The 12,595-nt window shown below is 39.8% G+C and overlaps 1 protein-coding gene across 1 annotated transcript in view; it reads left to right on the forward strand.

Annotated features, from left to right (window-relative positions):
- The window catches only part of dock7 (dedicator of cytokinesis 7), a 137,597-nt gene that overhangs the window by 35,169 nt on the left and 89,833 nt on the right, over positions 1-12,595 (forward strand). The window contains exons 12-14 of the mRNA XM_052010963.1: positions 1,698-1,840; positions 1,978-2,071; positions 4,244-4,406. Coding sequence (XP_051866923.1) covers positions 1,698-1,840; positions 1,978-2,071; positions 4,244-4,406 — 400 coding nt within the window. The remainder of the gene's footprint in view (positions 1-1,697; positions 1,841-1,977; positions 2,072-4,243; positions 4,407-12,595) is intronic.

Raw genomic sequence — 12,595 nt, forward strand, 5'->3', positions numbered from 1 at the left:
TTCCTTCCCTCCCTCCCTCACTTTCCTCCCTCACTTCCCTCCTGCCCGAAAACTAATTTGTTTTCTCTTTCCAGGTTCTGATGAAGGATCAACTTTGACCTGAAGAATTAACTCTTGTTTCTCTTTCTGCCTGGCCTGCTGAGTGTTTCCAAAATTTTCGGTTCTTATTTCAGTTTTCCTGCATCTGTAGTTATTAGGTTTTCTCCTCCTCAGATTCTGCCGTTGCTGTCAAGGCTTTGTTACAGACTTCAAATGTTTCTGATATTTAAAGACATTTAAAATTTAAGATTTCTTTAGGTAATCAAAAAAAATCTTTCAAAATAAGTTAAAATTGGTTCACAACACATTAATAATTTTAATTATGTTTTAATATATTAAAGTAAAACAAAAGAAGTAGAACGTAAATAACTGACCTTGCTTCATCTAAGTGCCTATTCAAATGTATGGGGTGTGTCCGGGGTTCCCAGCATGAAAGCAGTTCACTATTGGCCTTCATAAGGCACGTGTCATTAGCACATCAGAAACTAACAGTGCACTCACTTGCCTCTGTGGATTCATGCTGCACTTGCACCAAAAACCATCTCAATTTTGTCCTACGTTTTGTAGGACATAGATCAACAGTCAGAAGTGAAAATGATAAGGGATGAAGAGAATAGAAGAACACCAGAAAAGGAAAAGTGTAATAAAGAATAATCAACATGGATTTCAAAAGGGAAATTCATGCTTAAATTTTGAATTTTCCTTCTTAAAGCTTCTTGAAATTTTAGGTAATGTCACGAGTGGTTGGGCCAAAGGGCCTTTCTGTCCTTTTCATCTCATGTAATCTCTCGTGATTTTGATCTCCAAAGAAAATGTTAACATGGGTGCAGAAAGGAGAAGCGGGTGATTTCCAGAGCTGGAGGGATGAACTGTGACGAAAGACCTGATGGACACTTTGGTCACACAGATGTCAATGAAATGAAGTTATAGACATTACAAAGATCCTTTCCCTCCTAACCTTAGACATTGTGGGAAGTCACCATTAAGCTTGATTTGAGTCACTGAAGCTGTACAAAAGTTTTTTTTAAAGAATTAACCATTGGAACAGAATGTAGAGACACTTGATCTGCAGGTAAATTGGATTGAGATTGGCACCCGGTGCAGTTCTTTATCCTTCCAATGTAGGACTCAAAAAGGTCCCATGTATATCAGACTGTGAGAGAAACAAAGGTCCTGAAGAAGGGTCTTGACCCAAAACGTTGACCACCTGCTTTCTCCATGGATGCTGCCTGGCCTGCTGAGTTCCTTCAGCATCATAATGTTTCATATCAGAATGCTGCTCCTTGATGGATTAGCATTAATGGACTGTCTGGCATGCAACAGATATAAAAAAAATCTTTCATGCATATATTATCTTTTTATAATGTTGAAATCACTTGTAAAATTTCTATTATAATGAATTATCTCTGAAATACAGTAATATTTTAAATGAGACCAATGCAGAAGTAATTCCTGAATAGCAACATTGCAGGGAACCATGATATTAAGAATGGTAGAAGTGACAGTTTATGTGGGATTTTGAAGGGATTTTAGAAGCTTAAGAATAGGGGGAGGAAATTAGATACCTACTTATGAAGCTGTGTTTTAATATGTGAGGAAAAGGGTCTTTCTGTGACACTGACTACCTTCCTAACCAGTGTGACATAATTTCCTGATAGAGCGGAAGGGTTCTTGGTCAGAAAGAAGGAATTCTGGTCTTGTCGGGAGACGCTCTCTTGAACGAGTGACAACTGGGGATGAATCGTGCAACCTTTCAAGCTTCAGGCCAGCTACGCTGACAGTCACAAACTTCTTCAAACAGGTAACCTTAAATATCTTCACATTGTAAATAACACGAGTTCAGGCTACCTGATAAAAAAGTTTATAATTTATCCATAAATAGAACATATATCTTTCACTACCTTCTTTGCTCCTTTTTCACCTCACACTTTTGTCTAGGAGGGTGATCGTCTTAGTGATGAAGACTTGTACAAGTTTCTTGCTGACATGAGACGACCTTCATCTGTTTTGAGGAGACTAAGACCAATCACGGGCAAGTTGTTCTTTTCAAACAATTTGCATTCATGTATGTTGCTTTTGACAGTAGCGGAAATGTGGGTGAAAATACTGCTCAGTATGAGACTGTACTTGCAGACCTAGAAATTTTCATGTTTTAGCCCCTATCCTGAGTTAGCTTTTCTCAGCAGAAAGATTGATTGAAGCATGATGATTGGTCTCAGTGGTCTTCATGGTTGGAGAAAATCAGCCTTACTCCCTACTTTTGGCCATCATTCAAAGGCATTATTTATTCCAAGTCTGCCCACATCAACATCCAAGGATGAAAAACACGATGATGCTGGAAGAACTCAGCAGGCCAGGCAGCATCCATGGAGAAAAGCAGGCGGTCAACGTCCTGACCCGAAATGTTGATCAGATGCTGCCTGGCCTGCTAAGTTCCTCCAACATCATCGTGTTTTTCATCTAGATTCCAGCATCTGCAGTCCTTTGTTTATCAACATCCAAGGATTGCTACTGACCAGAAGCTCAGCTGTACCAGTCACACAGATACTGTGGCTAAAAGAACAGGTCAGAGGCTGGGTAACCTACAGTGGGTGACTCATCTCTGACATCCCAAACCCTTTCCACCATCTACAAGAGTATGATTGAGTACTCTTTGTTTGCCTGAAGGAGACAAATCTCAAAAGGTTCGACACCATTCAACCACACTGAAGATTATTCCTTCTGCCACTGGTACACAGTTCCATTGTGTTCCACCTACAAAATGCATTGCAGTTGCACACATAGACTGCTCCCAACACAGCTCACAAATCCACCACAAATCCACAATCTTGACATGGGAAGACCCAAGTCCAGAAATAAATTCCTGTCCCTTTGTTGTTGGGTCTAAATCCTGGAATTCTCTACCCAAGAATAGTAAAGGAATATCTTCATCAAAAAGACTGCAGTAGTTCAAGCAGGTCTCACACCACCACCTTCTGAAGGGCAATTAGGAATGGCCATAAATGCTATTATTAATAATAACTTTTATTTAATTAAATTTAAATTCCTATCTGCCAGCGATATCCATATCTCAAGGGCAAATACATTTAAACAAAATTGAAATATGGAAGCTTCCCTGTCATCAGTCATGAAGCTATTCAATGCATTAAACAAGGTGATGACATTTGCAAAAAGTTCGGATCACAGGCTGGGCCTGATTCTGAAGTGTGCAGCAAAGATTTGAATGGCTCTTGTGTTCAGGTTAAGTTCAGAATGGAGAAACTGGGATTATTCTTCCTGGAGCATTTGGTGGAAGTGCCCATGATGATGACTGGTTTAGCTCAGATAAACAGAGGGAAGTTGCTCGCATTAGCAGAAGGCTTGAGGGCTAAGGGTTAAAATCTCGCACACAATGTACAAGGGGGATGTGAGGATGAACTTTTTAGAAAGTGATCATGATCTGGTGAGGGTGATGGAAACAGAATCAAATGGTGCATTCAATAAAGAATCGGATAGAAAGGATAATTTGCAGGCATTTGGGGAAAGAGCAGAGGAATGGGATGTAGGGAATTGCTCTTCCAGGAGCTGGCATAATCCAGATGAGCCAAATGGCTTCCAGTTGTGCTGTAAGAGTTCTGTGTTTTTGTGAATCTGCTTTCATTCCTGAGAATTACTCATAAACCCAGAAAATGCTGGAACTGCACAATCAGAATCTGTCAGCAGTTGAAAGAGTAAATTTTCTTGTCATCTTCAACAATAACTTTATTTTCATACATTACTGATATGTTTCCTTAGAGGAATCATCTTCACCCTTCCTACATATTGTTCCCCAAATCTATCCTCCTTGCTTCTGCCTGGTTCCCAGGGTTCACAAAAATGACTGAATAAACATTGTATCACTGGACTCCAGTCTCACCAAACTAATCTCTTACCTTCAGTTCATTCTCTCTGCCCATTCACATTCAGGACATCTCCAATGCTCTCCATTTAGTTTGGTTGAAATGCATCATCTTTTTCAAATGCTGACTTACTGTTTCACAATTCCAGAATTTGCTCCTTTCTGTGCAGATTTACAGTACTCACAATTTTATTTGTGTCTTGTCTATTGTGCAGATTTTAAAACGAACTAAAATTTCTGAAATTTAGTTGTACTAACATTTTTTTGAAGATTTCTTCTTCCTGGAAGAACATCTTTTAATATTTCATTTTTATTATCTGTATACAGCCCAACTGAAAATAGATATTTCTCCAGCTCCAGAAAATCCCCATTATTGCCTCACACCAGAGTTACTGCAGGTCAAACCCTACCCAGATACTCGAGTCAGACCAACGCGGGATATCCTGGAGTTTCCGTCGAGGGATGTATATGTTCCATACACCACCTACAGGTGAGAATAGTAGTTGTTCTTCGTAACTTGTATAATGTGCAAATGATTCTTTCGGGAAAATAAGAACATTGAGGGGAGGGCTTCACTTTGCAGTCAATTCTTGTTCATGAAACACTTGTTTGCTTCCCATTTTTAACAAGTTGGATATGGAACACTTGAGATTACAGACTGGTTCCTGTCAGAGGGTCCTGCTTTGTGATTATGGTTAATCTGATTATCCTACAGGGAGCAGGAATCTGTTGTCCTATCTGTACCAGCTACATGAAAACGTAAACATAGCCAACAAAATAATGCAAATGTAACAAAATCAAAATGCTGGCATGCAAATGGTATCTTAAGTTATCTCATCATCTTGCACCTAATTTTGTCTCACCTTGCCTATCATTCCAGTGTGTCCAGGGCCAAATGGTATATCTTCTATGCAGGTTGATTAAAGCAGATGAAGTTCAGATTGCACATCAGTTTAACGTCAGGATTTTGAGATTTGGTCTTTGGGAGAACATTGTGAGAATTAGTCAATAAAGATTAGAATCAATGGGATTAGATTTCTGATGATCTGGGTGATAATGTTTCTCTTGAAGAATCATGCTGAATTGTTCCCTTCCCTTTGTAAATTTTCTTTTAAGCTCTCATGCTTTTTCATTATTTCATGAAAGTTCAAAAGAGTTTGTGGTATCTTGGCTTTTAAGCATTAGTTCTTATGTATGCATCAATTTTTGTGAAATTAGGACCGTTGTGTCCACTGTGGTCACTGTGTAAGGCACCCTGTGAAAGTGTTTAACTAGGTCAAGATGGTATTTTCTTTAGTTAATGGAAAACCTGAGTATGGTTTACCATGAAGATTAGATGAAAGGATCAGTGAAATAATATGGGGAAGTAACAAGTGCATTCAATACAATAGAAGTATTAATAGCTTAGAATACAGCTTTTATTCTAGTTTCATTTATCAGGTATTGATGTAATTATTTGGAATTAGTATTGGTGCAGAAGTAAAGATAGAGATAAAAACAAAATTACAATGGAACTCATTTTGGAAGATTTTTTTCAATCAACTTTAAATATGGTGCTTTTGGTAAAACTTCGGTTCAGCTGGCATTGTAACTAAAAAGTGATTCGTTCACTTTGTAAGCATTTCAGATTTAAGATTTATACTTTTGAAACATGTTTTTAAGAACAGGAAAAAGCTATTGGCCCCCGCATTCCAGACATGAGGTTGGATTCCACATGAACTTGTTCACACTTTGTTTTATCTCATCACTCCCTCCCAACCCGCTCTGTGTGCTGTCAGACTTTTTGACCTCCAGCCTCTGCTCAAAGCAGAATCTGTTCCCTTGCTGCTGAATTCACTCCCCATCCTGGGCATAGCCTTGGGATGAATCAGACTCCTGTTTGACTTCAAGGTGAGCTTCCTACCTCGTATGCTCTCCTTAAATTAGACCAATCTACTTTAATCTCTGTAACATTACCCACCTCTTTCTCTGCCTTGTCCATGATGTAATTATTTCCAGACTCAACTATTGCAATGTTCTCCTGGCTTGTTGTCCATCTTCTCTCATCCAAAACTCTGTTCCTTACATTCCAAAGTATGCCATGCAATCCACCAATGACTTAGACCAATTTTCATGTTTCCTTCTTTTGTTGTCTGTAATCTCTTCAAACCGAACAAGCCTCCAACAGCATTGTGCGCAAGTTGTTATTGGAAAGGAAGAAATTGTGTTATTGTTTAATTTATGTTTTTCTTGTGAATGCTGCTTATATGATGCTCTGTGCCTGTGATGCTGCCGCAACTAAGTTTTTCATTGCACCTGTGCATACATTTACTTATGCAAATGACAATAAACTCGACTTTGACTTTTGACTTTGGTTTGCACCCAGGCCCAAACGATAGCAGGTCATTGAGGAAAACAGAAAATGCTGCAAATGGTCAGCATGTCACAGAGCATCTGTGGAGAGAGAAACAGAGTTGATGTTTGAGGTTGATAGCTCTTCAGCAAAACTGGAGTAATGAGAAATGTGTTTAAAATGCAGGGCAAGGGAGGGGTGGAGAGAAAAGAAAGAATGTCCCAAGTTGTCAGGTGACACAGAGTCTTTCCATTAAGAGACGAATGAGGATGGTTGGAGAGAGAATGCGAAAACAAAACAACACACTGGAACTGTGAGAATGCTGCAAATACCAGCAGATCAGGCAGCATCGGAGAAAAGCTGACCTAAGGCAGATGATCTTGCATCAGAAACAGCCAGTTCTGCCACAGTTAGGTTATCTGAAATTAATGGGTTTGTTATTGATCCCTGAGGGCTGCTTTGTGTCTAGGCGGAAGATGACACAAGATGATCTCCAGTACCTGAGTTTGACTTGAACCTCTGTTTACAACTTAACTTGCTATTACCTAGAATTGTCGCCCAAAACCTTTTCAGATCGATAATACTGGCATGTAAAATAATGTAGACTAAAATTTGAACATGAAATTGTATGCTTATTTTTCTGAACTGAGTAAGTATAGTACATGTTCAAAGCTTTTACTGCATTAATATCCTTTTGGCATGGGTTGATTAATGGCATTTAACATTTGCACTACACAAGTGCCAGGCAATGACAATCTCCAACAAGAGAAAGTGCAACAACTCAGCCTTGATGGTTTATGGCAATACCATCATGGTTTCCCTCACCGTCAACATCCTGGGGTCATCATTTACCAGAAATGTATCTGAATCAGCCACATCAATACTGTGGCCACAAGAGCAGCTCAGAGATTGGTTACCTTGCATTAAGTGATTCACCTCTTGACCTCCCAAGGGCTTCTAAACACAGTCAGGTCTGTGAAGGAATACTTTCCACTTAGCTGGATGAGTGCAACTCCAGCAGTACTTGAGATGTTCAACACTATCCAGAAAAAAAGCAGTCTGCTTGATTAGCATCCTATCTCCTTCTCTCCCCATCCCCACCCAACTAAACATTTACTCCCTTCACTACCGATGCACTGTGGCTGCAATGTGTACTACATACAGAAAGCATTGTGATCACTTGCCTAGGCTATTCTGATAGCACCTTTCATATCTGCTGTCCCTACCATCAAGCAGGAGGATCAGAGCAGACACATAGGAACCAACACTTGCAGGTTCTCCTTCAAATCGCACACATCCTGAATTGGAAATGTATTGCCTTTTTCTTGTCGCTCGGTCTAAATCCTGGAACTTGCTACCTGACTGAATGAGCATACTATAGTACACTCAACAATCCTATCCTACTTCAGTTTCTCTTGAATGCATTTATTCATTACCTCATCGGAACCCGTAATCTCCACCTTTCTGGAAATCCATCCTTATGCGTCTCTGTCATTTTTGCTACTTTACACAATTTAATGACTCTCTAGATGAAAACCATGACTTCCTTTCTTACTTCTACTGCCTTGATTTTTATTTGATATTTGAATCCTTTGTCATGAGAAATGATAGTTAAGGCTTTATTTAATTAGAATTACCTGAATAACTTTCAGCACAGTTGGTGTCATTTCTCATGTTGTTGTTCCTGTCTGTGGTAGAGAATTTCATTCCTGCCTTTTCAGTCATTGTATTGAAGAGATTTCCCAGGAGGATGTCAGACAGTGTAATCTTTCTCCCTTTCTCACAGGTGGAAGGTAGACTTATGAAATGCTTGTCACTTTTCTGGTCTTCCATTTCAATGTGCAGTATATAATCTCCCTGTCATGTTGTATAGTGTACCTTTTCCAGCTCGAACAGAACTCACCTACACAAAAGATTAATGATGCTTTGAAGGGCTGAAGTTAAACATGAGAAGTATATTAATTGTAATTTTTTGTTTGGGTGTTAGTAGCTAGAATTGATGTTCACAAGGAGCTGGATGGAACAGATGGGGGTAGTGGGACATCAGAGTGATTTAGTCCCTATTCAGGACAGTCAGGATCTACGAAGATATAATCCCAACTCCAGGAGAGCATTAATCCTAAAGCCCTTTTTTGCCTTCTGCACTGCTCCCATCCAAGTATGTGACCCAGAACCAGCTCTGAGGATGTTTGTGAAGCCCTGTGCATTGGCGGTGCTTTCTGTGATGTCTTCTCTCATGTGGAAGAAGTTAGGAAGAAGCCCTGTTCATGCATTGAAGAAGCCCTGACGATTACAGCTATTCATGATTTTAAATACCTCTTTCACATTCCCTTGCTGCTTCCCTCTCAAAACAATATTTGTGGCATTTAGAAATCATTAAAAAACAAACTGTTTAAGAAGACTAACTCAAGAAAGTAAAAAATATAGAATACTTGGAAGTCCTTAAATATATATAAATGCACATAAATATTTAAATACATTTAGAAAGATTTAAATACAAACAACTTAAAAATCGCCCATATTAACTGACACAGAGCAGGTGATGGAAAAATGCAATAATTCAGGCTACCCTCCAGCTTCAGAATGCAGTTGGGAAAACAACCATGAAAAGCTGACTGCAACATAAGGACTTGCGTGATCACAAATGCATGCATAGGAATACAGAAATTGTTCCCATTTGCACGGGATAATGTCAGCAAACATTGGCAGCTTTATCAGGATTTTCCTGCAAAATCATGGCCTTCATCACAGCAATTTGGCTCGCTCAGGTCCAGGCCATGGGTAAAAGTAGTGGAACCCAGGTTGTGATGCATTATCCACAGTGGCATCTGTGTTTTGAAGCAAGATTGTGATGGTGGGACAAGAGGGAGCAGACAAAAGCTGCCAGGATTTACTCACGGTACACGTGTATCATAAGCATCTGCTCTATGCTACCAACTTAAGTCAACATTGAAGATGATTTTGAGAATAAAAACATTTGTAAAAGTGAATTTGTACTTGCTAGAACTGGAACTTAAAGTCTGGACCTGCTTTAATTCCTCTCAGCCAAGCTCTAAATGTCCAAAGGGACTTGTGGCATAAAACCAGCATGGGTGGAGTCACAACACACTCTTTTGAAAACAATGGCTTGTGGCCCACTTTTTCATTTTGAAAAGTGGTCACCTGAGTGGAGATTATAGGCAAGCCCTAACATCTGTGTGATAAACCATGCAACATTGTATCTTCTTAATTCCTATGCAGGCAAATTAAAATAAAGAGTTATCTGCACTCTGGATGATCACAGATTCCATTCTTGCTTAATTGCCTGATTTCATCTTTGGTACCAAAGGAAGTAATTTAATCACCATTACCTGTCCAATGAGGGCAAAGATATCAGATTGTTATCCACTGACTCTTTCTCAAAAATACTCTTAAATGTAAATTTGAGCTAGACTGTGATACTCTTTCCGTTGAATAGACTTCTGATTTTGGTAAGTCTGTGCTTGCTTGTTTGTTGTTCCTCACCCTCTGTCTCTGTCTCTCACTCTCTCCCGCACCCCTCCTCTCTCTATCTCACATTCATTAACAATTTCTCTCTTTAAGTACCTGTGGCTATTGCACTGTATGCTCAGTGATAACAGAGAGGAACTGAATGCTCTCTTTGGCCTGAATGTTATCTGGATTTCTTACACAATCACAGAATAGTTGTAGCTTGGAGAGAGGATATTTGGCCTGTTGAGTCTGTACTGCCTAGTCCCTTCCCTGCCTCCTTTCCACAGCAGTTGAATGGTACAATTGCGTCTGCTTCCACTACAGACCTTGGCAGTTCATGCCAGACTCTAACCACTTGCTATGTAAACAAAAAAAAATTATTTTCTCATGTCACTTTCATTTTGACCTTAACTTGTCTGTTTATTCATGATTTTAAATACCTTTTTAAAATTCCTTTGTAACTCTCTTTGTTCCAGCCTCCCCAGTCAGTCCACATTCCTGGGATCCTTCTAATAAAGCTCTTTTGCACCTCGCTAAAGTCTTTAATATCTTTCCTATATTGTGGTGCCCAGAACCTCATTTTTGTTTATTTGTTTTTGGGATCTGGGATTCCTTGGCAAGGCTGGCATTTATTACCCATTGAATGGTACAATTACCATTCAAAAATATAAATAAATGCTACCATACATAAATGCCTTTGAGTGGTGGAGAGCCACCTTCTTGAATCGCCGCAGTTCTTCTGGTGAAGTTACTCACACAGTACTGTTGACGAGGGAATTTCAGGATATGGACCAAGTGATGATGAAGGATCTGCGATATATTTCCAAATCATGACTGTGTGTAGTTTAGAGGGAACCCACAGGTAGTGGTGACTCAAGAGACGGCAGATGCTGGAATCTGGAGCAAAAAACAACCTGGTGGAAGATCTTAGTGGGTCAGGCAGCATCTGTGGAGGCAAAGGGGTAGTCGATGTTTTGGGCTGAGACCCTGCATCTGACCCAGAGAGAGCTGATATTAAGAGGTGAGGGGGAGGGGCGAGGCAGGAGCTAGCATGTGATAGGTGGATCCAGGTGAGGGGAGACTGATGGGCCGATGGAGTCAGGTGGAGGAGGGAGGGGTGGAGAAAGGGACAGAGACTGGGAGGTGATGTGGAGACAACAAAGGGCTGCCAGATTTAGCAATGAACCAAAATCTTATTGATGAAAAAATGATGTTGCCTTCAGATGCTTCTCTGTCACTTTGCCTTTTATGTTACTGCTGCCCCAATCTATAGTGGGATAAATGAAATCATCCTTATCTTGCATGAAGTTACTAAATCTCTGCAATTGCCCTTTACTCATCAGTAATGTTCTCATTGATTGGCAACTGATAGAATTTTCCCAGTCCGGTAATTGCCCCTCTTTAGCTTCTTCCTTCTGAACAGATAGATTCTGTTCTTGATCATTCCAGGACATCCTCTCTCTCCAGTATTGCAATACAATTCATACTGTCAATCCCCACTCTTTTCTTCCCTTCCTTAGTTCTTTGGTTATTGAACACCTTGTACCTTGGTTAAATTTAGGCCAAAACCTATCATTTTTTTAGTCTGGTCTCTTGTTGAGTTGACACCATAATCCCATGTGATTAGTTTGTTTAAAATGTTTAAAATGCTTCTTGAGCATTTATGTGAATACACTGTAAACGACCTATTTATTGATCTAATCACCATATTGTTGCTAAAGGTATGTAAAGAACATGCAGTAGCAGTAATTTTGATTGAGGGTTGTGTAATAGGATCGTATGTTTGCTTTTATTATCATTGGAGGTCCTAGGATTAAAAATTGACTGCGGGTGGTTATTGACATCAGATAAAGTTTGCTTCAAATGATTGGCTTCATTTTTTTTAATGTAACCTGTAAAAAGAGGTACATGACCTAAAGTTGAAAAGTCTGGGCAGAACTTTGAAAGCTCACAGTAGTTCATTTTTTTTGTTGTAAGCATATTGGTTACAGAAGTGCAAACTGTTTATCCTGAATTTTAATGATCTCTGCAGAGTTAAGTGATACCCACTGGCATTCAGTGGCAGAGGGGTGGGGAAACAGGGTCAGATGGTACTGCTATGCCCCTTTAACACATGCAAAGAGTTTTTTTTATGAAAAACAGCTAAGCACAAAGGTTGTGAAAGTTCAGACACTTAGGAGACTTGCTGTGACACAATGTGCACCAACACACAGAAAGAATGCTGATTTGATGGGAGCTCCAAATCCCACCTTGCAATGTGGTCAGAATCTCAGGACAGTACCCCTGCCTGACTTGCTGCTCTGTGCTGCTGTACCCCTGCCTGATAAATAACTCTGTGTAACTGTACTCCTTCCTGACTCACTATATTGTGCTACTGTACCCCACCTGACTCACCACTGTACCCCTCTCTGACTCTCTCTACTGTTCTACTGTACATCTCACCTGACTCACTGCCCTGAGGAACTGTACCCTGGCCTGACTCACTTCTGTGCAACTGTACCCTCCCCTGACTCACTGTACTGAGCTGCTGTACCTCTGCCTGATTGGGTGTCCTGTGGGACCCTGTCATTGGATGATTCACCGCACTTGAGTTGGGTTGGAGAAGAAAGTGGGGTGAATTTGAAAGTATGTGAGAAATATCTGTGATTTGTCTACAATCCAGAAAAAGCACTAACTGTACTTTTGTTTATTTTGCCCCCTTCAAAGCTGATTTGTACCTTGTGCTAAGTAACATCAAAATGAAGTACTGCTCGTTATGGATCTGTGGAAAGGATCAGATGGAAATGATTTTAAAACATCAGACATTTTTGATATTTCACTGACCGTATTCTTTAACATATTTATTCTCTTGAATGTCCATTATGAATGTTACCATT

This window comes from Pristis pectinata, chromosome 3 (assembly GCF_009764475.1).
Source record: "Pristis pectinata isolate sPriPec2 chromosome 3, sPriPec2.1.pri, whole genome shotgun sequence".
NCBI classification, from domain to species: Eukaryota; Metazoa; Chordata; class Chondrichthyes; order Rhinopristiformes; family Pristidae; genus Pristis; species Pristis pectinata.